Source organism: Corapipo altera, unplaced genomic scaffold (genome assembly GCF_003945725.1).
Source record: "Corapipo altera isolate COAL_440 unplaced genomic scaffold, ASM394572v1 302, whole genome shotgun sequence".
Taxonomy (NCBI): domain Eukaryota; kingdom Metazoa; phylum Chordata; class Aves; order Passeriformes; family Pipridae; genus Corapipo; species Corapipo altera.
The window spans coordinates 258,667-286,472 of NW_020885052.1; the positions used below are offsets into that span (position 1 = coordinate 258,667).

General features: G+C 43.0%; 2 protein-coding genes across 6 annotated transcripts; one reads left to right on the plus strand and one right to left on the minus strand.

The window, feature by feature from the left end:
• Positions 1-784: 784 nt before the first annotated feature.
• XAF1 (XIAP associated factor 1) lies at positions 785-7,512 on the minus strand. Of its 3 annotated transcripts, none has more exons than XM_027668806.1 (9): positions 7,425-7,512; positions 6,503-6,597; positions 5,720-5,855; positions 4,649-4,705; positions 3,620-3,872; positions 2,768-2,835; positions 2,157-2,495; positions 1,600-1,669; positions 785-940 (listed from the first exon to the last, which is right to left on the minus strand). In XM_027668806.1, the coding sequence occupies exons 2-9, from the start codon at positions 6,532-6,534 to the stop codon at positions 912-914; spliced, it is 984 nt and encodes a 327-aa protein (XP_027524607.1). In that variant the 5' UTR covers positions 6,535-6,597; positions 7,425-7,512; the 3' UTR covers positions 785-911. The 3 variants fall into 3 exon arrangements, with proteins under 3 accessions (XP_027524607.1, XP_027524605.1, XP_027524604.1); XM_027668804.1 differs by having other exon boundaries at positions 6,503-6,651; positions 7,425-7,506; XM_027668803.1 differs by lacking the exon at positions 7,425-7,512 and having other exon boundaries at positions 6,503-7,158.
• SLC13A5 (solute carrier family 13 member 5) lies at positions 7,417-27,611 on the plus strand. Of its 3 annotated transcripts, XM_027668800.1 has the most exons (14): positions 7,417-8,428; positions 11,791-11,891; positions 13,081-13,188; positions 15,472-15,600; positions 16,362-16,498; positions 16,935-17,149; positions 18,470-18,641; positions 19,681-19,803; positions 20,326-20,538; positions 21,190-21,311; positions 21,575-21,693; positions 22,936-23,097; positions 24,073-24,210; positions 24,998-27,611. In XM_027668800.1, exons 3-14 carry the CDS (start codon positions 13,084-13,086, stop codon positions 25,124-25,126), a joined length of 1,764 nt encoding a protein of 587 aa, XP_027524601.1. In that variant the 5' UTR covers positions 7,417-8,428; positions 11,791-11,891; positions 13,081-13,083; the 3' UTR covers positions 25,127-27,611. The 3 variants fall into 3 exon arrangements, with proteins under 3 accessions (XP_027524601.1, XP_027524602.1, XP_027524603.1); XM_027668801.1 differs by lacking the exon at positions 13,081-13,188; XM_027668802.1 differs by lacking the exon at positions 21,575-21,693 and having other exon boundaries at positions 24,998-25,111.
• Positions 27,612-27,806: the final 195 nt, after the last annotated feature.

Consider the following 27,806-nt stretch of genomic DNA (forward strand, 5'->3'; position numbering starts at 1 on the left):
CCGCTGCCACCGACAGCCACACGGTGACACTGCAGCACCGAGCGCCGAAACACCCCCGAGGGGCTCCATGGAGGAGAGGAAACACCTCCTTAACAGGCCGGGCCTTCTCACCGCTCCACGGGTAAGGGCTGTAAGGCTAAAGCCGGCCTTGTGCTCTAATGTAGGTTTGTGGCCCTTTTCAGACGCGGTCACTTTGGTCCCTGTCTTGCAGCGTGATTCCATGTGCTGTCACAATAACCTGTGACAGAGCAGGATGACAGTCTGCAGTGGTCCTGGGGTAACAGGGCTGGTTGGTGAGAGCACTGTCTCCTTCATGTTTAACTCCCACCATTTGGCTCTATCAGTTTCCACTTGTATTTCAGGAGACAAACGCCCTCAGTTATCCTGGGATGTGTCTGCCATTTCCAGAGATGAAGATGTTTGTGCTGCTCCTAGGTTCAGTGGTTCACTGAAGTGATGAAGAGCAGGATTTAATGTTTTCTAATTTCACTGGGCCATGCCTTGATAAACACCAAGTTCTCAGCTCTCAGTGAGCATGAGAAGAATTGGTGGCATTCAACATGACAAGGTATTCTGAAATTCCTTATTTCCTTCTCTCCCTCAGAAGATATATTTTAAAATAAGCTGCTCTCCTTGCAGAACCAGGTGGCAAAAGGACATTCCTAAGGCAAGCTTGCACAGGAATATTTGAAACACCACTTGTTGAGCCCCCATCACTTTCACAATTTTCTGGTGAAACCTTTAAATGCTTCTCTTGATAAGGAATAAAAAATCTGAGTCACTCTTTGTTCTTAATCCAGAGTAGCAAGTCTGCACTTTTATTTGCCGATAAAGCTATCATACTTCCACAGGGCCTTTTGCTAAAGTTGAGCTGAAGATTCGATCTGAAGACATGCCTCTGTTTTCCAGATTTAATCACGAATGCTGTAGAAAGAGTCTCCTGAAACCAAACAAAGCCCAGTTATGAGTGTTTTTAAAGTTTCAGGTTCACAGCCTTCCCATGTCATCACTCAGCTGAACAATATAAAACCCTTACAATGCAGTTCAAATAATTCATGTAATTACCATGTACTCACTTTTATTTCAAGATCAGAGTCCTGTAATTCAAAACTAGAGAAACTGCCTATTTCTCACATTGTTGCTTTCTCTCTTTAATTCACCAGGAAAGGAAAGTTTTACAAGGAGAAGTAATACATCATTTACTGAACCAAGCAGAAAAAGGACAGATTGAGAACAACGGCTTTCAGTTTCACTTAATTAAACTGGACCGAGAGGAAATGACTCTGCCAGGAACTGAAAACCAGAGAAGGATGTTCTGGTCTCTGCTTCAGTAGGGAAAGTACTGCACTGTTCAAAGTAGCTTAATTTGTGAGGCACAAGACATGTTGGTTTGAGTCAAGAGAGCAAAAACACACTGGCTCTGGAGCAATGCTTCCTTAGTGCAACCTCACAGAAACCCACTGCGTGTTGGAATCTTTGTGATACTCTGCATATTAGCTTGTATTAGATATACTCCTCTTGCAAAATGTTCCTGTTAACACAGTGTAGAATAATCCTGAATTATGAAATCTATTCTAAATTTCTAAAATTCTGCAATACCTTTTTCCCCATGGCTTGATTTTTGTTTCATCCTAGCATTTTGCAAAGTTGTCCAATGCAGACATTTGATCTAGAAAAATAAGTAACAGTCATATCAGAGGAAAAATTAACATTATATTCAACAAGCCATCATATTCAGTAGCGAGGCAACTGGGCCCCTTTGTTGGGATGGAAAATTATCTAGAGCTTAATCTCTGATGCGGCTGAGATACAGTCCTACTATTTGCTTAGCAGGAACAACATCAGCCCTCAGCAAATAAGGACAGTTGCTGAAGACTTTCCAGGATTTGAGCTTAAAATTAATGGCCTGAGTTGTCATTATTTTCCTAAAACTCAAGCACATTATAGATCTTGTTTGTGTAGATGTAAGCATAAATAGTCAATGGAATTAACAAATTCCATACTTTATGAACAGCGTGTACCTATAGCCAACATATCAAGAAGTTTTGGAATGCAGAGATGGGCACTAGGGTCCTGGGCAGTGTGAAGATAAGTAGTGACTGTGTAGGTACGGGCCTTTGCAGATAGGAGGCCAAGTCCAATGTGTCACTTCTCACCTCATGTTTCCGAAGGGTTGGAAGTGGCAGTAGAATGTCGCAATGGTCACAGGTCACCAGCATGTCAAAAGACTGAGTGTCTTTAAGAGCTTGAGGTGATGTGGAACATCCGCCTCTTGTGGGAGACAGAAAGCCAACCTTTTTGTTCTTTAAAGGTTTGGAGGTCAGTGGCTGCTCCCTTTCTTTCCCTTTGGGACGGACATCTTTCCATGCCATTGCATTTTCAGAGGAGGAAGAGGGAGCCAGGGAGGAAGAAGACCGTGGTGGAGCACTGATGAGGCTTGAAGCTGACTGGCCAGCAAGAACTTTTGTCAGCTTATGGGCTGCATTGCATTTATTCTGTTAAAAGAGAGTATGCCTGATGAGGTGAAGATTGGCATTGCACCCAACCCTGTGGCCATGCTGTGATTTGGGACAGAGGTGAGGCCTGGGGAGGGACCTTGGACAGCCCCTCCCAGTGATGCTTCAGTGCAATACACTGTATCATGACACTGTGTTTGAAAAGCCAAGACACACTGCCCTTTCTTAGCTAATATACAGCTTTTTGGAGAAATAACCTGGCTGGAAATTAAGCACAAACCATGCTCTTGCTCAGTTTCAAATATGCTTACCAGATGTTGGGAGTACTGGTCATCTGGGAACAACTTACTGCACTTCTGACAAAGATTGCCACCAGTACCTTCAGAAGGGAAAAAAAATTGAGAGAAACAAAGCATTGACCCTAGTTATCCAGACAGGCTGCTCAGATCCACTTAGAGTCTCTGGTTCTACAGAAACATAGAATGCTGATTCCACTGGCCAAGAAGAAATTTGAGCTATGACTTCATTTTGCTTTTGGCACAAACCTAATCCACCTTCCCTTCTCAATTTCAGGACATTTGAAATTCCATTCCAGTCCCATGTTTTGTGTCTCAAGATGCTTCACTCTTACCCTGGCCCAGCTAATTCTGTTGCCAGGAGGGTTTGCTCTCTATAGTTTATTTTGCCAACCACTGCACCTACTGATGCCTATTCTTTTCTGGAATAATTGACTGGATTTATTAATTTTTTGTCTTGACATACTCTGTCCAACACCTTAGGCCTAATAAAGCTGCTCTCAACTTCAAGAAATCAAGGTATGCATCCCTGGCTTTTGTGTACAAAGTGAAAGGAAGTTCTAAATCACATTTTCTCCTGTGCAACAAATAGAAAAATGAACAAGTTTCACTTATTTTCTGACAGAAGGAATTTCACTTCCAGAATATAAAAGAGGCATAAAAGAACATGGTCGATGAGCTACCTGTCAGTGGAACCACACTGGCTTTACAATACCAGCATAATAGAACATGTTGGCCCTTTCCCCATGGCTGGTTAAACAACAATCAGCTCCAGGCTGGATTACCAAGAACTGTAGAGAAGGCAGGAGAATTTTCATTGAGATTTAACAGCTGACCCAGTCCGTGACAATGAGGAATTTTGCTTACCAATGGGGCGAATAACTGTTGCATTAGTGGATGCTTCACCAGTTTGAAAGTCCACATCCTTATGATAGGACAGACCACTGTTTGGACAGATCTCCTTGTGTTTGTGCTGATCCTTATACATGATGTATTTGTTACACTCCTGACACCTCTCTGTTCGGCTGGCACAGGTATCCAGGTGTTCCTGTAGCTTGTTGAAGGGCATTTCAAGGTCACAGATGGTGCATTTCATGGCTCGTTTTTGGCACTCCTTGTTCTGTACATGAATAGACGAAATTATTGCAAATTTCCTATCAATACTGAAAGAGGGCATTGAGTGAGAGCAATGAGTGGTTGTTTAAAAACATTCTCCTTAAGGGTTATCTATAAAATCAAATGCAGGCATAGCTGCATTAGCAGTTCATCTGTCTAGGCTATCTTTATCTTAGGATGATTTAGGCAATATAAGGCAAAATGAGAATCAACAGCTGTGAAGATGTTCTGTGCCAGTACAGGTCAGCAACAGAGCACAAGGCCACCTAGAAAATTCCAATACTTCAGCTACCACTGCCATGGGAAGGCTGCTATGTTTTCACTGCTTTGGTTCCTTAAAATGGTTAGACTACAGCTAGCATGGACAGACTGCTCTCACTTCCAGCCTCTGCAAAGCGTTTTTGTGTATCTTCTCTCATTGACTCTCACCTTGTATAATCACTCACTCAGAGAAGCAGGCAATATGAGTGTGGGGGCAGGACAGAAATGTCTTTGAGGAGCTCGCAAAGAACATCAGATCGAGATATCAAGGATGAGAAAGTAATAGACTATCTCCTGGCACAGACTGTCCCATCACAACTGGATGGGCAACCACCATGGGCACCCACTTCATTACAAGGGGGAAAAGTATGCCAAAACACTGCAGCTCTTCAGAGATTTAAGTTTCTTCATGGTCCAGGACACGAGTCAGGGATTTACACGTTTTTGCTGTTGAACACATTAGAGTGACTGATCAAAAGGGTCAGCCTGGAAGTAAAAAGTACTGCACTCCGTACTTACCTCATGATACTCCAGCTGGTATTGCTGCATACTTTGGTGACAAAGTCTGCATCTGATCTGCAAGCAGAACATACAGAAGTTCACTTGGAGCACAGAAGGATGGTTGATGCTTTCATATATGAATAAGCTTCAAGCTCCTAAGATCTTCCTGTCATTTTCATCCCAATCATCAAACAGCTGTTGGTGAATTTTTGTTTCTCTGTCTGGCCTGAGCTGAGTTGATGAGATTTTGAGGAAAACAGGTGTCTGACGATTTTGCAAAAAACTGTCATTCTGTGTGAGGATCCAGTTCTCAAAGATACCCATATGAAACGCAAAGTGTGATGTGAAATAGCATGTATTTAAAATTTTGACTGAGTTTTAACTAAAAACTCGGGTATGATATTCCGCTAGTCTAAATTATAACAGCCACTCTGAAAACATTGGAGGTAGGCTGGTTTTCTAGAGGTTTGCCATGAGAGTTACTCGTGTTCTGTTAAGTAACTGAATTCAACGGAATTGCTAAAACAATGCAACCAGTAAGACAGAATAAAAAAGTCATGCCTGTGTATTCATGCTTCACCACAGTGCCTCTAGCTACAGAGTTCTTAATGCTACACTAAAAATGCTATTGCCTTCCTGTATGAAGAGCTGATAAATGCACTCTGCCAGTTCAGCTTTTGTTAAAAAGGTGAGTTGATGTCAAAGCTCTGTACAAGCAAGGTTCAATGTCAGATCAGGTACTGTCTTGTCTTCCTCTACTCAGATCATTTGCCCTGCCTGCTCAGGCTAATTCACAAGCACTAGGAGCACATAGGTATCTGTACCTCATCTGTAGTTTATACTGCTGAGGAAACTGAGATACCGCAATAGAAGCTTCATTCTCTTAAGCTAAGTGCGCAATAAGATCAAAAGATGTTGTAACCAAGCCTGAAGGGTCATAGCAGACCCTTACAAATTTTCTGGTCAAACAACTACAGAAATTTAAAGCTGGTTAATACAGAGCACAGTAATGTGAACATACTACTTCAGGGCTGGAAGGGCTCTTTGCTATTTGCAAGAAAACCCCAAAGAACATGTAGCATTCCTCACCTGTTTGTGTGCTTCTGTCTGATGGTCTTCCATATCCTTTTGAGCAACTGGTTCATCACATTCTGGACAGAGGGTAAGAAACCGCATGCAGTGGGCCTCATGGAGGGAGAAATTGGCAGCAGACACATCTCGTTTACTATCGAGCGTATATGGGAGAGAAGAGTAAATGAATTTTTTTCCTTTGTTACCAAATAAAATTGAGGCTAAGCTCATGCTTAACCCTTCTAAGTTTGACTTTTTTTTTTAATTGCAGTGCTTCATTGCCTTCATTCATATAATTTTCCCAATGGCCTTGCTACTGTTCAAGACACACCAAGCTATGCTACCCTCATGGCCCCTTTCAGCCTTCTATTCTATGAGAAATGGTCGACTACCCTGAAAAAAATGAACATTTTATCACTTAATTGCAAATATAGCAAGAGAAAGAACCATCAGTCATGGGGGGAAACTGAGGCAGCTGGTGGGTTTGCCATGGTTCATGTACTGACTCTTTTCTCTGCCAGATACTGCGAAATTGCCCACGAAGGTATTCTGTAAAAAGAGAATATACAGCAGAGGAGAGAACTGTGGAAGAAACATCTGCACAGCAAAGTAGCAAGAGTGCAGCATCCTGGAAACGTAAAAATGCATTCAAAATATTTTTGTTTCCTACTCAATAGCTAGTATACTCGTGCTGTGTGGTTCTTCCTCTGCTCTCCCTCTTACAGGAGACCTGGATAACACCAACGAAAATCCTAAAAACTCTTGAAAGCCCCCCTTTTGTAGGGGTGAAAGATCACTTACCAATTTTTGCAGAACCTGCTCTCTCCTGTCATTTTTCTTTTTATTTTACTGGATATCCTTTCTTCTAAGAGCAGAGAGGAATCTAGGAAGCGAAACTGAAAGGCTCTGTTGCAGTAACTCCACCCCAAACAGCTGTTTAGCCAAAAATTCTTTAAAGGAGAAACAGCAGTATTGCCAGGCAAGTATTGGTTATTGGTTTTCGGTGTGAATTCCACACAGATTAGTTCGATAGTCCTTAGAGAAACTCCGGGGTCTCAGTGTCCTTCTTTCCCACATAAGTTTGATTTACTGTAGCTTGTTCAGCAGCTGGCAGGGTTCCTGGGCCTGACCGGTCTGTGCCCTCAGCCCCTGCCCTCACAATCCGCCCGAGGAACCGAGGAGCCCGTGGCGCCCTGAGGAGGGGCCTGAGAGCTCCGTCCGGGCCGCGGGGCCGCAGCGCTGAGGGCAGGGGCACGAGGCGCTCCCTTCGCCTCTTGAGGGATGGTCACGGTAGTATCCGGCCCCACAGACCCACCTTGGCCTCCCTGGGACAATGCTGTCTCCCTCGGACAAAATCAGCCAGCTCGTGAGAGGAGGTGTTCGCCTTCCACCACAACGGGGGAGGAACCCAGTGCCGGCCGCCCCTCCCCGAGCCCGCGGCCGTGCCCCAGCAGGTCCCCAGGCCTCTCTGCTTCCCCAGTGACCCTTGGAGCACTTCAGGGCATCAAACTACGTGCCAGGTGAAATTTCCAACCTCTGTTTCCTTCCTGGGGATACTCTGCTGTGGTTGGGATGGACTGACAGCACCAGAGGCCGCAGGAGCAGCAGGTCCTGTCTCTTGCTGGACCTCAGCATTACATTTTTACATAGAAAATTTTAGAAGAAATATAAGTTAGAGAGAAAAATAAACAGAACTTCACGTTTTCAACGCCGGTACCAGTACCTTCAGGACTTTCTGATGGAAGGCCAAGCATTTGTGTACCTGCTGCTACAATAGATCCCTTCCAGCTGTATGATAAGCGTCGTCTCTGATGTGACAGACCCTGTCCAGTGTGGAAAAATGATATGCAGGAGATGCAGAAAATATGAACTTGTCTTTGAAATTGGGGCAATAATACTAATTATTCCACTTTGCAGAGGTATTGGAAAGAATAATTCACTAGTCTTTGCACAATGTATCAGATAGATATGCCGTAGACAACAGCTGTGACAAATGTTACTCAGAAATTAGTGTGGTTCATTTCCCATCTAAACAAGCCCCTTCTCTCCATCTTTCTCTGGAAAAAATGAAAAAGGGAGCGCAATAAACCATTATTAGATCTGGGAATAATGAGTGTTTATCTGGATTTTGTAACACAAATTATGTAATGAAGCAGAGAAAAGGCTTTTGAAAAAATATGTTAATGAGATGGCAGCTAAGGGAGAGGTTACAGAGCTGCCAATTTTGAATCAAATTTTAATGTGATTTTCTTCTGGATCTTTTTTTCTTTTGCCATCATTAGCCTGCAGAGCACTTGAATGTGGTTTAGGGCTTCATGCAAACTATGCAGGACCAATTCTAGGTCAAGAAAGCCTGATCAGCAACACACACTGACTGAGAAAACCCCACTGACTCAAAATTCATAATGAGAGCTTTTATGTAGAAAGTTGTTGGGCACAGGGATTGTGCTGAAAGGATTGTTCGTTCAGAGTCTCAAGAGCTTTTCTTGGAAAAATATCAGATGCTCCACTGGGAGCTTAGTTGAAAGCTACTCCTGAGCAGCGCAGTGGACTGCCAGTAGCTGGGAAAGCCTGACTGGAGGGAAAATGGAGAGCAACGAAACAGTGGTTTTCTCTGAATGCCAGCAATAACTCTATCCATTTAAATTCTGTGTAAACCTTCCAGTACATAATATTACTGTACAAGACCTCCTCCAGGCATCTTTTCAAGGCAAACATCACACGGAGGTAAGTTCTGAGCTGGTTATTTTTTAAATGATTTTCAAAAGCCTAAGGAGAAACACTTCTTTTTCTTTTAAGTCCTAGAATGTCTCAGGGCCAGTTGTTTTAATTTTTGTTTCTCAGCATCAAGTATGATATGTCTTACAGTCTTTGTTTAATTTAATTTTGTTAAAACTTCTGTACCTCTGAGTACATGAGCTTGCAACATGAAAGAACTTTAAAAAGAACGTGAGGAGAATTTTTATTGTGAGAAGGAGTAGCAGTTATCTAGGTCAAATGGACTGCTTTAGAACAAGCAAACTGTACTTGTATGCTTGGGCAGCATTTGAATTAGAGGCAGAAAATATGTCTATCTGTAATTAAATGAACCAGCTGCTGCCTGTAAAGCCTCCTTGGCAGCAATAACCAGAGTAACTGGGATAATTGGCTTGTAGTGAGTGTGATATATCAGAAAAGCAGCTTCTCAGGAATGAACTAAACTATAATAAAATCTTTATTTTCCAATTTTTCCACCTGGACTGATGACCCTGGAATTCCTACCTTCCAAGTGGAATTGATTTCTAGTCCCTTTCTAATAACCCAAAAAATGCAGGTCACCCTTTTTTAACTAGTCTTCAGCAGTGTCCCATTTCCAAGTAGAACTCAACAGTGGTTCATATCATTGACTCTGGTATCTGAAGTACAAAAGGGAAGATTGCAAGACTGTGTATGGTTTGACAATGCTGTCAAGTTCATCTAGGCATTTGCTGTCTTGAAAGGTGCAGCTGTTCCTGTGCCCAGCCATAAGTGGCCCATTCTCTCGAGCTGGCTCTGGTGCTCACTGAACACTTCACTGAACCTACTCACCTCACTAACAGCAGAAAAATGTTCTGCTTTCTTTGTCAAGTTAAATCGAATAAGCTCCAAAGCCCCCAGCTGAGAAATGGCAAGAAGGCCAGGGCAGGTTGGTGTCAGTGAGCCACAAGATGGTCTTGGCTCTGTTACTCTAACCCTTGGTTCTTGGCATGCTTCAAAATACCTGTGTTTATTAGGGCAGCAGAACAGCAAATGGGAGCAGTGGTGTCTAGCAACCAGGAAAAGGGATTTCAGGTACAAGAGACCTGATTCAGTTCCTGGTTCCAACTCGTGTTATCACCCATGCCTAAACCTCTTTGTAACACAAAGATTTGAGTTCCTTTGTAAACTGATTTGAAATTTACTACCAAGAAGAATGAGAGCAGCACATTGTTCAACACAAGGGTATCAAAATTTGGCCCAAAGGCTGCTACAATATTCTGCTTCTAAATGGTGTCTGCAATCAAAAGCTAATTTTACCCACTGCCTTTAAAGCAGTTGTCAAAGCCAGTGCTGTCTGCTATATTCAGAGCAGTACTGACTGGAGGAAAGGATCCCTTTCTCTTGAAAGCCTGAAGTTAGTGCTCAATTAGCATGAGCTGAATTTCAGGCTGTGGGAGGTTTTTATTTGAATGCTCTTTGGACCACCTAAAACTCCTCCTGGGTGTTTTGCGAGCACATAGGCTCTCTGCAGCTCCCTTCTGCCTGGCTGTCAGACCTGTCTGTAAAGCAAACAGCCAAAGCTTTGTCCATCTTCTTCTTGGCACAGTAAAGAGGAAGCTCATCGTCAAATTACATGAAAGAGCTGCCATTCCTGTAGCACGCTCATGTCCAGCCAGTGCCAAATGCAGCTCAGTTGTAAGCATATTTTGAGGGAAATGGGGAACAGCTGGGATACTTGCCAAATGGAACATGCTTCTCCATGCTTCTCTCTGCTGGTGCAGGCTGATCTCTTAGAGCCATGCCCAGTCTCAGCCTGTACTGTAAAGCCCTCTTTTACCCATCTTGATTATGCATTGCACAACTTTCCCATCTCTTTATCTGAATGTAGATGTCTTCTCTCTTGTTCTCACTCAGTATTCTTTTTCCTGCCTGTGTTGTTGCAGTTTGCCGTAATACATGATTGTGTGGTTCTAACATCTGGATTCAGTCAACTTCTCACTCTCCCGGTTCTTACAGTAGAACATGAATTGACACATGTAAACCTCCAGTGGTTTATAAAATATTGGTGGGTGTATCTTAAATATGAAGTGTGCAGTGGCAGGATGGCTTGAACAAGGTGGTATCAAGATCAGAATTTACCTTTCAGGTTTACGGGTTCAGTTCAGTGCAGGACCTTGTCTTTGCTGCTCTGCCTCAGCCAGCTGCTGTGATTGGTTTTAGCTGAATTCCTAGCAGACTTCCACAGGAATTGTAGTTGGCACTAATTTGACTTCTTCTCATCCGTCAGCACTGTTGTTGTTCATGAAGAAATATTCCACATGCACTCCAACAAACCAACCTGCTCTCCTCCTGAAGCAAACCTCTAGAAAAGGAGCCTACTTTACCAAAGAAATAAAGAAGTAAAAGTTGCTCATTTCCATGTACCCACTTGAGATTTCTCCCCACTACTGCTTTAATCAAATGCCTTGAATTTAGAGTTTCTAAAGGCAGCTCATCAGTGCTGGTCTTCATTCATGGAAAGATTACAATTGCTTAGTTTAGGACCTGGATCTCAGATAAAAAATGCTCAAATAAAGAAAATCTAAGCATGCTGTCTTTCAAATCTGAACTCAGTGTTTTTCCTAGATCTCTCTCTCTTTCAACTGGTATTAACCACGCACCTCTGCCAGAAGCATTGGGAAGTGGGTATTTATCTCTAAGGGCCAACTGCTTACTGGTCTTGATTGACACCTCCCTGTTTTCCTTCTTGCTCCTTCCTTTCTGGTCTATAATCTCTTGAGAGGCCTGCACCATCTTCTCATCCCTGTCCTAAGTCAGCTGATCATAAGAAACCCAGGGACCAATGCCTCTCCCTTCATCCCAAAAGTACACCCTTTGCTGGTGTGGTGCTCCATGAGCATCAGCAGGGGGTACCCATTACCTTTCAGTGTGATTCTCTGTTATTCAGATGCTGGTTCTTTTCTGTGAGTCTTTTTCTGATTTGTTCCATATTATTGGAAGTACTTTGCCTGGCACACTGAAGGCAAGTTTGCAATAATTCTGCGCAATAAGATATTTATTCCCTTTTCTGTATTTGACAAAAAAGGACTGAGGCATGAATTAGCTGATTGAACTGCCCACAGGAGTCCTTGGTCTCATCCCGAGGTACAGCAAGCAAGTCTCTTTTCACAGGATTATTCTATCTAAAGGTATCAAGACATTTGTTGCCTTTCTTTTCTTTTTTTTTTTTGCACTGCATCGTATGGAAACAAGAAGACAACAAATCATGTTTGCACTGGTCTATCAGAGTGAACCCTAGTACAACTCCTTTAGAGCTAACTATTTGCATTTTCTTATGTAAGTGTTTGTAGTCCTTTTTCTTTTTTGACTAGGAACCATTTTTTCATTGGAGATTGGCCACAGGAATGCAAGTTTTGGCTGATTCCCCACTTTCTGCTAGACTTTGCACTAGTGTGAAGTTTCCTCTGTGTTGGTAAGTTACCCAAAGGGACTGCTGCAAAAGGTTTGAAGATTTGGAATCTGTCCAGATCCGGTTGGCTACTGTTTTCCTTAGTGGGCATTCACTGCTTTTATAAATGAACAGTAACATTGGAGTGTCTTGTTTTGAACTTCTGTCACTCAAGTTCCTCTGGTCAGCAGAGGACAAATAGTGCAAGCTGTAGTCAGAGCTCCCTCATTACTTGCTGTGGAATCTGAAATTCTTTATTTCAGTGATAACTGCTTGGTAAGACTGTATGAAGAGACTGTGGATCAAATTGTTGAGATATGATTTATGCTAACTTCAGTTTCAGGTGGCTGTTGACATCCCAGAAGCAGAGCCTAAAATATCAACACTTTGTTTGTCCTTAGTCTAGTTTCCAGTCCCTCCAGTTGTTCCTTTCTGCCTTCACGATAGCGCTGGCCAACCTGTCAGTAGGGCCATCCCTTCGGTTTCCGAGGCTGCACTGTAGATGAAGTCGCTGAATTCAACAACATTAAAAACAGCCTTTCAAGTTAACCTTTCTGGGTTATTTTTAACCCACATCCAGACGCACAGTGCCTCACAAAATAATAACGAAACACAGCCATGCATGCCTGCACAGACCTTTGTTTTGGGGAGACCTCCAGTGTGGTTTTAACTCTCAGTTTCCCTAAAGGCGCTCAGTCCTTCCTCACCACCGTGTGAATGATCGAGGGACGATCCTCCCGTGGCGCCACCAGCACCTCCCGAACGTCCAGTGTCAGCACTTCGGTCCCTGCACACGATGTGTGAATCCGTTCTTGCTGACACCTTTCTGTGGGCGCTGTGAGCAGGGAGATCGTTCTTAAAACATTCTCCCGACTGGTGTGGTAGCTGATACACAGCCATCGAGCAGCTTTCCCTGGCATGGAGGGGCTGCAGAAGCCCCGCACGGAGGTGGCCGTAAGGGAGGGGGTCCGGGACCGATCCCGCGCCGTGACCCGGGGCCGCGGGCAGGGAGGGGGCTCGGAGCGGGGCCGGGGCGCTCGGGGCGGCTCGTTCTCTGCCAGGCCGTGCCCGCGGCGCTGCCCGGGGCCGCCCCCGGCGGGGCGGGCGGGACGTGTCGCCCCCCGCCGTGTCCCTCCCGTCCCTCCCGCCCCGTACTTAAGGCGGCGGCGGCGGGCGCTGCTCCCGCTGCCGTCCTGACCGTGTCACCCCACAGAACATGGCCCCGATGTGCCTGCGGCCCCTGCTGCGGTACCGCTCCTTCGCCATCCTCTTCCTCACGCCGCTGCTGCTGCTGCCGCTGCCGCTCGCTGTGTCCACGCGGGTAAGTGCCTGAGGGGTCCCTGCCCTGCTGCCCCCCAGGAGATCCCACTCTGCCCTCGGCGCCTGGCGCTGCTCCCAGGGGCTCCCACGGACCCAACCCATTAGTGCACTTAGATGCAATTCATTTTGGGCCAAGACAAATCCATGCGTAAGTGGCCGGCGCGTTTGGAACTGTGTGTTGTATTCTCTCGAAGCAATGGCAGTGGGATGAAGGGCAGGAGTGTGTTCCCCAGCTCTGCTGAGGCGTTGGTACTCTGACCGTTTTGCTTGGTGGCATTCTCCATCCTGGTGCAGTTGGAAGCTGGAGTTGTGTGTGTGCACTGATGAGGGTTTCAAATGCCATATTCTCCAATTCACGTCCTTCTTACACCAGGGATGGCAATAGCACAACTCCTTTGCATTCAGTGGAGTTATGCCAGCATAACATTGAAATAACCCAGTGAAGAGTTTGAACTTCAGTATCCTGTAGCCTTCTTGACCAAATGTGAAAGCTCTGTTTGCAGTATTTTAGCCTACTAGAGCTTTGTAGGCTATTCTAATGCTCAAAATAGCCTTTCTGAGCGACTTGTATTGCTCTCTGTTTTAAAGTACAAGAAAATTTCATGTGTGTTTATAAACCAAATTGCCATCCCTTTGGTTACCTGTCTAAGTAATATCAGCCCTGCCTTTCAGTTGAATGATGGTGCTTTATAGAACAAGGAATTCCTGACTGTTAAGCTCTACTTTGGTCAAAACTAGGTAAGATAATTTCCCTAAAACAATTAAGTATGTCTTCAGTTTTCAAGTATTCCTAGGCATATTGTGTTACCAGTCTAATCTGAGAAATGACAGTATTTCATAACAGGGGAGTAACATTCTGTCACTGACTGCCTTTTGATCTCTCAGCGAGGAGGCAGGTCACTGTACAGTTGATACAAAACACCAAAGAAACATTCTGTGGCTGTTCTGATAAATCATAGGTAGACATAGGCATAAATACAAACATATATTTAATTCCAAATGTTTGGTTGTTTGAATTGGCTGTGGTTGTTGGAGTTAATTTATAAGCATGGTTGTATTTTTGAACTTCACATAAATTATTTACTCTCTACTCTCTAAGACCAGTGTTCCTTCTCTGTTGTGAATTTTATTCACTTACAGTTGTTTATCTGTCTTTCATATTGGCAACAGATTACCCACAGTCAGTTCTAGCCCTGAGTTATTGCAGTACAGCATGAATTGTATCATGAGCTCACCTTGTATATATAAAGGGAAGAGACTTCCTTGGGATCTATCTGATATCTTTTATTTTCTGAATAATTTTTTTTTCAAAACTTTTTCTTTTTTTGTGCTGTAAGTAATCTCCTGGAAACCTGACAGAAAAAAAATCAAATTTCTTACGAAGGCTGTTTTCTGGTTCTTAAACTTCTCAACAAAATGAAGGAAAACGCAGACCTATTTATAAATGTCACCTGACAGTAGTTTTTAAAGGTCACTGTCACACCATTTATTTTAGCAATAAAGTCTCATTTGTTGTATTAGAATAAAATCCTATAAACACATGCTGTAAATATGAGCAAATACTGGACTACAGAACACTGACTTCAGCTTTCAAACAGTTCACTGTTAGCTAATGAATGCTTGCTTCTCCCAACAATTTTGAGAGTACAAACCAAGGAAGGCTGCGCTACAGAAATGCCTGATCAACAGTCCAAAAAGACAGGTTGCAACAATTCTAATCTAGGGAATCCCCTTAGCAGGTAAGCACAGTATGATTTAGGAAAGTAATTAAATACCTGTAACATACTTAGTTACCAAAAAAACCCCAAACTTTTATTTTAAGAGTTACTTTAAAAAACTAAGAACATGGACACACCTCAAAGACTTGTGAATTTCAGGCGAGCTAATCATCCACAATGGGAAATTTGGCCATCCATTTAAAAATATTTAACTCACTATTGCTGTTCTTGGCTCCTAGAAGTGAAATCTGCTGACCTCAACTGCCAGGAGGTAATTGCACATGGCAAACTATGCACTTACCTAGTTGTGGAAGGTTTGTTTTTCTCACACCATTTATTTTGTGTGGATGGATTAAAACAAACACTATGTCTTCTTTGTCAAAAAGATCTTTTTATACAAGTGACTTCAGAATGTGGTTTAAAAGCACAAGTTTAAATCCTCATTCAGCATAACTTGTTAAGCTGCAGACAGTGTAGTGTGTGAGCCCCTTTTAAGAGCTACTGGTGTGTTTCTTATCTTTAAAAATGGTTTCCTATGCTTAAATGTGTCTTCTATTATGTTTCAGGAGGCCAAATGTGCATATATCATCATCATCATGGCTGTGTATTGGTGCACTGAAGTGATCCCCCTGGCTGTCACTTCCCTCATGCCAGTGGTATTTTTCCCTCTGCTTGGAGTTCAGAGCTCTAAATCAGTAAGGAACTCACTAAATCCAGCTCTGATACAGGGAAATCCAGTGCTCTAATCCCTCATCAATATTTAGCCAACAAGTCTGTATTAGTGTTCAGGGTTCTTGTATAGGAAGATGCTGAACTAAATACACATTTGCCCAAAATGTTAAGAGTGGGGTGCTTGAGTTGGTAGAGGGCAGGGTCTTTTTTGGGCATGGATCCTGCTGGAGAGCATCCCACTAGTGCCAGCAGTTTATGTGTTCGTGTCCCATCCCATGAGAGAGCAGTGTGGACAGATAGATCCTCTGGGAGATCTCAAAATGCACGGGACAAACTTCTGACAGGATAGACAGTGTGGTGCCAGCAGGTATGCTGTGTCCTCAGCTCATCTTGGGCTGTTTCCAAGTTCTGTAGCCCAGGTCACTACTGACCAACAAGCTGGTAAAGGCAGGTATGGTTGCTAAACGTGCTGAGAAACCTGTTTTGGAGTTCAGTGTTTCCAGCACCTACACCATACCTTGAGCCCCTAACAATCTTTTAGGAAACTGTTGTGCTTTTGTACAATGATGCACAAAGAGCCTCTGCACAGACAGTTCAGCATTTACACAGGGGATTAAGGGTTCAGGAAACTGCAGGGAGCTCTGAGGCTGCAGCTGCATATTCTGCGAGTGTTGGATGGGGCCTGGTCTAGTCTGTGGCTTTGAGAGGGTGGAAGGCAAAATGTACTAGTGAAGCAAGCAAGAGGCAACATTTGGGCCCCTGACTTACCTTTTCTGTCTTTCAGGTGTGCTTGCAGTACCTCAATGACACAAACATGCTCTTCGTTGGAGGGTTGATTGTTGCAATTTCTGTTGAACAGTGGAATCTTCACAAAAGGATTGCACTGAGGGTCCTTCTGATTCTTGGGGTGAAACCTGCACTGTAAGAGTATTAAATTGCTTCTTTTTTGCCTCTTGTCAATTTAGCAGAGGCCTAGGGGTGGTGTTTAACCGTCAGCAGAGGAAGGATCCTTCAAGAATCTCTTTAGCTGCACTTGCACAGAGTTTCCAGAGGTGAAGTCTAGCAACAGGAACAGTTTATTTGTCCTTAAGCCAAAACCAGTATCTGAATTATCTCAACAACTAAATTGTTGAGGCTTGCCACTGGGGACAAAATTATGACAGTCTGAATCATTCACTGGGATTCCTTCAGTGAAAGTGGCAGAGCTGTCCTTGAAGGGAATCTGGTCCTGTTCTCTATTATTGGACACTGCACACATCCCCATTTGAGCTCTGCTCTCCAGATTACAGTGACTACAAAGCCAAGCAGTGTCTGTTTGCTTTCCTCCTTTCTCTTCTGCCTATTTCTCTCTTTTCAGCCTCATGCTGGGATTTATGGCAGTCACTGCCTTCCTGTCCATGTGGATAAGTAACACAGCCACCACTGCCATGATGGTTCCCATTGTCCAGGCTGTCCTGGATCAAATGGACAACACAGAGTATGATGTGACCATGATGGAACAAGCAATTGGGCAAACAAATACAGTGATCGAGCTGGAGGAAAAGAGCACATCAGATCCTGCTGCAGTGAGTGGTAAGGGCCTGCTCACCAATGAGCTGATGCTACTGAACTTACTACACTCACAGTTGCTGAGCCTGGAAGGAGTGCTTGGTACCTTTTCCAAGGGAAGAGGATAGTAACCTGACTGAAAACCCCTAATACATGACATTTACGTTTTACAAAATAGCTTCAATTTTGGTGGCTACCATTTTGTTATACTAGTGCTAGATCCCAGACAGATTGTTATGTTCTTTCCTTCGAGGTGGAGTCATTCTCCCAGAATTTCCCTAGACTTAACTGTCTGATCAGGGAAGTGAAAAACATATCCTGTGGGAAATAACCATCCAAACCCCCAGAATCCCCCTTTCTAAATATTGTGATTATCAGTGGAGATTCAGCTTCCAAGCCACATGTAGGAATAGTTGAAAAAAAAATGTAAACACAGCCTATTTTGATTCTAGGGTAATAAATATCTCTTTATTGACCAGAGTGTATGTGGAGGTGGGGAGAAGAAAGAGGACTACTTTAAAAGCCACATGGAAAAGAGTAGCTGGTGTAATTTGATTCACAGTAGACCGACTGCTCTTTGGAGCACTTTAAAGTATGATCTTACCCCTGATGCTTGTTTCCTCAAGGTCCTCTGCCAATGCCATGGTTCTGCAGTGGATTTCATTTGATTTGAACCATGTGCACAAACTCAGTCCCTCTCATTTCACTGGTCTGCTGTGCTGTTACAGAGGGCTGTATTATTAAATGTGATTAAAGACCAGATCTCAAGTATAGTGAAGGTAATAAGTGTGTGCAAAAAATACCCTTTGGTATTGTTGAATTGGTTGTAATTGCCATAAATTCTTTGTCCTGCTCCATTAGTCCAGTCAGACTTCAAGATTAGAGAACAATGGACACAGCAGCACAGTTTCACTGTTACTATAAACTGATGTGACATATTGATTAAGTTAATGCCAAGCAAGAATTTGGTTTTCAGTGGTTTTTTTCCCTGCCCATATTCATAACTGTTAAAGCCAGATGGATTCTTACTGGGGGCTTGGAAATGGTTCCAGTGACTACAATATCTGGCTGGTTGTAAGCCTCTCTGTGAAACAGGAAATTACTGCTGAGGAACCGTAGCACTGAAGTGGACAATAGCATCCTTGGATCACATAGATCCAGGCTGCCAGCCTCTCTCTTTAGCTCCTCATGAACATGAATCTGAAGTATTTAGTGACATATATGTGGTTTCTTTAATTAAAATAAATAGCATATACAAACTGGAAGCACTGAGCCCGCAGACCCTATTCTGAATTCTCTGCCTCCCTAACTTTACCTCAGGCAAGTTGTGTTCTTTGTGTCTAGTCGTAAGCAATGGACAAGTCCCTGATGACCCCAGATCTTCTGAGGAAAAGAAAATGCGGAAGCGTATATGCAAGGGAATGACACTTTGTGTGTGCTATGCTGCCAGCATCGGAGGAACTGCAACACTCACTGGAACAGGACCGAACATGGTACTGAAAGGCCAGATGAATCAGTAAGTCATTCTTGCTGCTTCTTTTAGTTATACTATCATACTGTTTCTGTGACCAACTGACTGGTCTGAGGTAGCAATTTCAGTTGTAAACTTTAAGGATTAAGTTGAGGAACTGAGAGTGAGAAATGTGTATGAAGTGTTGGATCTTATTTATTTGCTTCAGCATCTTTTAAAAGGTAGCTATGCAATGGAATTATAGGTCTTCTGAGAAAATTGTAAATACTTGCTGGCAATTGACAGACAGCTGGTTGATTATGAGATACTGGTTCTTCTGCATTCTCTTTCAACTGAAATACAGCACATCAGAAGAGGAACTGCAGTGAAGAGCATCAGGAGAATGTAGATTACTCGTAAGCACACCGAAGAGAGCCAAAAGTAGCTTAGCCTCTCCTACAGTATTGTTCCTCTATGCTGTGGCTGTGCAGACAGTACAGTTATGTTGTACTCTCATTGCTAAACTGAGTTTGGGAACTGATTTACATGGAACCTAATCTGCAGTGGAAATTTTGCGAACTCCACATCAGTCCCTCAACACTGCTTTCTTCTATTGCAAGTACTTCAGCCTCAGCTACTGAATTATCTGTTGCTTTTAACACCCAGCTGGAAGTTTGCAATTGATGTTCTCCCTCCAATTGTTATTAGCAGACACAGGGAAGAGCAAAAGTTAGTGTTCTTAAAACACTGGTTTCATTTTTTCAGGCCAACTAGCACTTTGTCTTCTATTGAAGGGAACAGAAGTTCAGGTATTAATTTCAGGAAATTAATTTTCAGGAAAGACATTTCTTGCTCTCTTATTACAATGGCTTGGGAGGAAGAAAGAACATCCTGTCTTGGAATAAATAAGTAGTCATGTTGGAAGTGGAAGGTATCTAGAATGTATAGGAGATCTTTCAGCCACACTCACTATCTGACTGAGACCTAAAATATCAACATGAGCTCCTATATGCATCAAAGTACAACACAGGGAAAACTGAGGATCATTAAAGGGAGAGTAGATTACGTTTTTTGACATTCATAGAGAAAGCACTTTTCATTTCAGGTTATATCCCAACAATAATGATGTTGTGAATTTTGCTTCCTGGTTTGGATTTGCATTCCCAAACATGATTCTGATGTTGGTGCTAGCTTGGCTTTGGTTACAGTGCTCCTTCATGGGACTCAAGTAAGTATTTGCCTACATGATAATGTCTAAACCCCTCAGTAAGCTAGTGCAGATCAGTGAAACTGACAAGTTATTAATTTTGTAGCACAGAGCAGTTCCCTTTTACAGCAACTTTTGAGGTCTGGAAACGTTTTGTGTTCATGGGAGGTGTACTAAGGCAAAAGCTTTATACATTCTTAATCTTCAGACAGAATTGTCTTTTTGTTTTTTCATCTCACACCTGTGAATTTCAGCCCTGGGAGAGCTGGCATAGCTGGTTTGCAACTGTTGATTCAAACCTGAGTTTTTCATCCCAGGTTACTCCAAACTGGATAGAGACTGGCATCCATTCATTGACCTCATTCTTCTGTGAGAACTGGCATGTCCCCACAAAATACTTTGACACTGTTGTAATTTCTTTCTTTGTGGCCTCTGCTGTAGTCTGTGTCTGTCCCCAAGAGCGACAGCTTCAGCGTGGCAAGCATGTTAAATCCCTCTAGTATGCTAATACTTACAGTATCTTCTTCTCTGTTTTTCTTAAAGCTTTAAAAAAAGTTGGGGCTGTGGGACAGAGAGAACTGCCAAAGAAAAAGCTGCATACAGTGTGCTGAAGGCAGAAATGAAGAAGTTAGGCCCTATCTCTTACGCTGAATTCAATGTCCTCCTCATGTTTGTGTTGCTGGTGCTCCTGTGGTTTTCCAGACACCCAGGCTTTGTAAAAGGCTGGGCAACTAGGCTCTTCCCAGAAGGAGAAAAGTAAGTTTTTAGGTTTCTTTCCATCCTTTACCCCCTTGGTTGTGAATAAGATTAATTGATCTGTGGTTTGACAGTTTGTACTGCAGTGAAGGCTGGAGACTGGGAGATGGAGCAAGCTGAACCTTTTAAAGGAAGAGAAAATTCTGTAATGCTGGTCTCAGTCATACTGACATACACCTTGGTATTTTGTTTTGCATGAGCTTCAGTCATCTGTGGTGGCAATATCACTTCTAACCAATACCTTAGAACTCACTGGAAAATTGATTTTGTGCTTTGACTTCTTTGCATTGTGTGGCATGTTAAGGACATCAAATGCATGTTGGACCTGTCATTCAGGCCATTTCTTTACACATCTGTCTTTTGAGATACAGCTGTTGAATCTTGGCTTCAGCACAGAGAAGGAACCCTGCTCAAGGAGCCATTTTCATCTGGGACTCTGGTCATTAATGTGTATTGTAGCTCATTTCTTTTATTACTGTGTTTACATTCTAGCAGGTCTGAGAGACCCTCAGAAATGGGCTAATGACCTGTTTTGCTCAAGTGCCAGCCCCAAACAGGATGGCAAAGACCAGTGACTGGGATGCTGGAAGGCAGCCCTCTTCTAAGAGAAAGATGTCCATTTTCTAAGCTGTATTCTCTTTTCTTTGTTAGGTATATCACTGATTCTGCTCCTGCTGTGTTTATCGCCCTGCTACTGTTTATCCTTCCTGCTCATAAGCCCAAATTCGTAGCATGGAATTCAAGCATGTCTGACCCTGAACAGACTGAAGAAGGTATTTAAGAGGGATTGCAACATTGTGAAACAGCTGGCCAGTTCAGCTAAGGAGGCAGAAACCTGCACTGGATTTGCATGCAGTTCTTAGAGCAGCTCACCTCCCTCACTTGTTGGCAAGTGAGGGTCCCTGCTCGTGTGTGTTACCCTCACCCTGTGCAGGTTTCTCAGTAATGTGCATCTGCCCACTGGTATCTTATAGAACAGGAGACAAAGTGTCTTCACTCTCCTAAAAAATGTTCTACTTTTCATTTCTCACTTCAGATATAAAAAAGCCATTTTTATCAGCCCCGCTGCTAGACTGGAATGTGGTTCAGAGGAAGATGCCCTGGAGCATTGTGCTGCTGCTGGGAGGAGGTTTTGCTTTGGCTGATGCAAGTGCAGTATGTCCTGACTTCTGTTTTTCTCTGATTCAAAGGCGAACTTCCCTGGTTTGTTATCTAGTCCTGTATTACTGGGCATGCACCCAAAGCCAAACCCAGTAGAGATGTTCAGATCTGAAGGCAGATCTCAATTACCAAAAACTGTGAGGAGAGGTGAATGTTTGTGACTCTTTTTCGTGAATTTTTGTGCTCTGATCAAGTTTCTTTATTTTACCTCTTGGAGGCTGCCGAGTAGTTTGGGATCTTCACTGGCTGGATGTCCAGAAAAGCATCCTTTCTTATTTCTGTAATCATCCCAATCCCAGCCCTGGTTAGAAAAACAGAAGTATAGATAACACTTGTAAGATTTTCAGACCCATTTGAGGTTTGTTCAAAAGTTATATATCTTCAGACTTAAACCGAAACTACTACTGAAGTGGTCAGAAAGAAAATCATTGTGGTAGGTATCTCCCAAAACTCTGTACAGTGGGGTTTCTTGAACTTCTTGTCAGTGGCTATTGCCAGGCTTCATTCCATAAGCTCATGCTTTGATCCTGTATTCATAAATTCACAGAAAAGGCATCTGAATTCCCAAACAGGAAAGAATTTTGAGGTGAACCGTATTGGTCCCTTCATCACTGCTAAAAGGCATCTAAATCAAAGCAAGCCTTAGCTATCAGCAGTGCCATGCTTTGGGGAAATAATTGTTCACGTCTAAGTTTTGTGGCTAATTCGGTTTAAACCATGGGGTACATGAAAGCTCTAGAGCCTTACATTCATCTAAATACATCACACATAAATTACTAAATCTCAGCAGCATTAGAAGCCATCAAGTCAGAGGTTTTATAAGCTGTTTGAGTCAACTACTCCCTGTGTTCCTACAACAGAGCATTCATACAGAATCATAATCTTCAGAAGCTATAGAAAAACATGCTAGGAAGCTTCTGGGTCATATATTAAGTATTTGCAAGTCTCAGAAATAATTGTTTCTGTTTAAAAAAAACCCCATAATTTTATAACCAAAACGTGAGCAAGCTTCTTGGCTTCCAGAAGAATCAGAATAATGGGATTCAGTATTATGTCTAGCTGGCAAAGAATTTCTTCTAGTGTTCGTGACATATCATTGTACTTTCCTGGATGGTATTTATGTAATTCAGGACTCATTTAGCATTATTTTATAGGAATGTTGCACATAACATGACTTCCCTGTTCGTGAGTCAGGGGTTCTCAACCTCACTGAAATCCCCTTTTTTTTCTTGTCAGAACTCTGGGCTCTCAGCTTGGCTGGGTCATCAAATGACTCCTCTGGGATCTATCCCCCCATGGGCCATTGCAACAGTGCTCTCGCTGATTATCGCTGTCTTCACCGAGTGCACCAGCAACGTCGCCACGGCCACTCTCTTCCTGCCTGTCTTTTCATCCATGGTAAGATTACTTCCATCCTGTTACCCTGTCAGATGGGAGATCAGAGTTAACCTGACAGTCTGGGTGGCAAAGCAATGTTATATTTATTGTCTTGGATGTTTCTTTGGTGTTTTCTCACTGGAAAGGAAGCCAGATCATGAAGTGAGAGTCACTTTTTCAATACAGATCAGCAAACAGCAGTTACTTCTGGTCATTTTGCATTTGACCCATCAACTTAGAACTGCAAAAACACTCACACACAAAACTCAAAACAAAACAAAATCCAGCACTTTTTGATCGTGCCTTTGAATGATTCATCTTCACGTTTTTGTGCTAAAATACACAAGGTGGCAGGCCTGATTATGAGAAATGTGTCATTTCCCATAGGAAGCCAGAACAATTTTAAAACTTACACAGGAAAACTTGGTAAGTTTCGCTGCCTTTTCTGAGTAGAATTCAAACTATAGCATAAAGGAAAAAATAGATTACTTTGTTTTTTAATTTGGAAAGTACAAGCATTTTATTCTAGACCATTTCATCACAATAAAATAACCCCAGTCAAGGTACTGAACTATTAGTGACTTGAATTGGCACTTAAATTGTGAGTCCCACAGAGTTTATGTAAAGTCTAAGAGTGTAACTCCATGTGCCTAGTAATTATAATCCAGTCCCTCTGTTCCCTGGCAAAAGGGTTGTTTGAGGTCAAAGAAAAGATTGTTAGATATATTTGACCAGAACTCCAAATTATACCATGGAGCAAAACAAACAACAAGAAAGTATCAAGCCTTGTTTTTCAGTATTATGGGACAGGAAACAATAGCAAAGTTATCTTTAAGCACATGTGGATTTCAGAATAAAATGTTTGTAAACTACTCTGGTGATGTAATGCCAGGAAACAAAATGAGCCTGTGTGTCTCAATGGTCTGGGATCGATTGATCCTTTACGCTTTTCTTTTGAAAGACCTCTAGTGTGATATTCTCTCCATTTCTTTGCAGGCTACATCTGTCAAGATCCACCCTTTGTATGTTATGCTGCCTGGTACTCTCAGTGCTTCCTTTGCCTTCATGCTACCTGTTGCAACACCACCAAATGCAATAGTGTTTTCCTATGGCCACATCCGTGTTTTGGATATGGTAAGATGATAATTGCCTGGTCTCTTATCTGACACTCTCCACTGCCTTTATCCTAAAATCTGGTGAGAGTTTCATTTTCTTTGCCAAGTATTTCCAAAGTATTGAAAGCTCTTATGGGCTGTAACTATCACCCTATGCCCTTCTCTTCTGCAGTGTTAATATTGTGATAAAGATTTGCATCTCTGAAGTAACAGTACTCTTTTCACAGGCTTTGGCAGACATACAGTGCAGCCCAAATAAAATGAAAAACTGACAAGTGATAAGTCTCTGAAACCTGAAGGGTTAAAGTGCAGGCGGTGCTCTGTAGTGTTCTGGGGCTTTGGGCAGAGTGTCTGAGGCTTTGTCTCCACTGGAGCTCAAAGCAGAAGGCAGCAATCAGGAGCCCTCAGCTCTGCTCCTCTGATTGCCTGCCAGACCACGCAGGGCAAGTTCTGGGCGGAACACCCAAACATTACTGGTTTTCTAACTGGAGACTTGAAGACAGCAGAAGCTGTTCTCTAACTAATAAGAACAACTTGTTGTACATACCTGAAAGCTCTTAGACTGGTTATATAGATAGCAAAGTGTTCAAAGGCTTTGCACACTGTGTTCCCTGGTATATCCACCTAAGCAGGAGCATAAGGCAGTGGGTAAAATTGTTACTTCTGTGATTTACTTGACCATCTTTTTGTGTATGTATAAACAGGCCTTGCTGCAGTTTACTGTGCTGATGTTTAGGTGTTGCTGGTTTGGACTTGCTGTGCTGATATTTGATTATTGTTGTTGGTTTGGACTTTTGTCCTCACAGGTTAGATCTGGAATAGTGATGAACATCATTGGAGTCTTCTGTGTCACACTGGCCATCAACACATGGGGAAGACCTATGTTTGAGCTGGACACATTCCCAGCCTGGGCAAACAGCACAATGAACCAGTGAACAGTGAAGAATTCGTGTGTTGAACAAGGAAAGCACCCTTAATACTACTCCCTATTGCCCGAAGTCCTGTATAGAGTCTCATCACCACTTCAGTTCCAGTGTCAGGTGTTTGCTGCCTTCCAGCAGTTACACCTCAGTTCAGGCTTGACCCAACTCAAACTTACTCCAGTCATGCTGGAGCCAGAAGTGTTGTTCAGCTACACAACCCTAAGGAACATGTGTCTAGATCATAAGTATGATCACGTGATCCATTGTACCTCCAATCAAGGTCAAGAATTAGAATTTAATGAACTTTCCATAAAAAGAGGGAAGGCTATTGTATCAAATGGTTTGAACTATTACATCACTGGCATGTACTTGTAAATCATTAGCATTGAACACTGCACTCAGGCAGAGGCTGAATATTCCTTGACTATTTCTTATATTCACAAGTCAGCAACCATACAGAGAAATCACTATGATCACTTGTTTAGGGAAGAAGGGGAATGTTGCATTATGCTGTGTTATGTTTGAGTTAGGCCTCAGCCATGTGGTGGGATCCTTCCAAGTCAACATCCAACATGCTTTCTCTTGCCTTGTTTTCACTCCCAAATCTCACTGCATTTAGACACCTGTATTGAGGGCTGAGATAACATAATTCTGTGCTGGTCATGATTCAGCTGATGTCTTGGGCAAGGATGCATTAAGGCTGGCTCTCTGTTTCTTGCACTGTGGTACTGTCAGGGCCAGGAGCTTTTACCTCTCTCAGCCACAAATGTGGTTTCACATGCCAACTAGTTTTCTGAGTGCCAGCCTGGAGATGACCAGTGGCCTACAGGACTTCACACCTATTGCCAAAGTTCCTGGATTAGCCCCTGATGTGCCTTATTAATTAACTCTGGGATTTTGGAGTGGAGTCAAGACATGAGAAAGGCTCTAATTGATGACCTGATAAAAATTTAGGGACCAGATGTTAAGGCTTGTGCTGGCTGACAGCGATGGGAGTTGTTTTGTGTACTTTGGAATTCATATCTTGTGAGGAAAGTGTTTTGTAGCACCTCTTTATGCCATTTATGGAACTGAAGTAACCTACAGAATGATTGTTATTGTGCTGGGTGTATTTTGTCAGTGGTACGTGGATGCTTTTCGTTCAGCCCTGGAGATGGAGGTGGGTGGGAGGCAAGGCAGTGTCTTAGAGCAGAGAGATCTGTGGCTGTGACCTGAGTTCTGCTCCCAGACTTTCTGTGAAGCCCCATGCAAGTCGGTTCACCTCTTTTTGCCTATTTCCCCTCCTGAAGAAGATGTCATGGAACCTATCTACCTCACCAAGGTGGTGTGAGGACATAAGGGTCAAATTCTGCACCCACGGTGGTTTCCCACCTCATGATAAGGGGTGCAAGGTACAACTTGTAGAATTATAGAATTCTGTCTGGAAGATCTGGCATATAGCATAGTAGTGTGTGTAGGATATTTAAATAGTTTTGTTATGAATGTGAATGTTCTTTATGGAACTGGAAAAATATTCACATTTTTATCTAAAATTGACGAAAGTATTTATCCACAAAATGTCCAGGTGCTTTTCTAAGCAGAAAACTGCTTCAGCAATTGATTTTTGTGCCTTTATCTTCTGTGCTTTTTCAAGGTGCTAAGCACCATAAACTCTCCACTGACTGTTGTTCCTGGGTGCCTCCAGTAGCTCCCTGTCTGGCTGCATGTGGTGCAGTCTCATACCTCTTCCAGGGAATGGTGGAGCATGTGGATAAACACAGTTCCACTTGCAGAGTGTATCTAAGGAAGAGGCTAGTTCTAGGGCCAAGAAGTGGCTTGGTCACTGATGTTTGTCACCACCTGAAACTTATCACAGTATTTGCTTGAAGAAAGTGAAACCAGGAACAGTTGAGCACCTTCTGTGCTTTAGCAGTCACTGCTCAATGCTAATTTGCAGGTATCTAAACATGATTGAGAAAAGGACTTTTTCTGCCTTCTGATTGACTTCACAGTGTGAGAACATATAACTGCTCCATGGTGCTTACTCTGCTCTATTGCAAGTAAGATACAGTGGAGCTTGCATAGGTGGGTGACACTAAGCTTGGCTATTTCAGTTCATGCAGACCCAAACTCCTCTAAAACCAATTCCAGCTAAAAGCTGTGGGACGGACACTTCCCTGTCCTGTTTGCAGAAAGGAACGTTCTGAAAGTTGCCCTCACCCCAGCTTCCCTCTGTTGCTGGGCAAGTAGGAAGCAAATGCTATTTTCATCAACAGTCACACGGGGTGATTTAGTGTCAGGAGTGCTGGGTCAGGGGAAGCGTACGTGTGCTGTAATAAAGAGTGTTGGGCTTATTGTAACTGGGATATATTTGATGTGTCACCTCTCTGTATACTGTTAATAGCAAAGGTTTCTTTTTGAGACACTTTTTTTGACATCCTGTGATTGATTTGTATTTAATTTAAATGGGTGGGTTGCAGAATTAGAGCCTGGCAAATAAAAACTTCCTAGAACTGTCTCCTCTCTGGCATGGGTTGTTTCCTGTGTAACACCATGGACCACTTGTTTCTGCATTAGCTTCCACTGTAGCTTGGTGTTGCTCCAGTAGGATCCAGGAGGGTACACGCTGTAGTGAATCACTGCAAAGCAGAGATTTGGACACCACTGTAAGTGGCTTCAGACCTGAATATCAGTGGTTCCTTCTCTTTCTTCA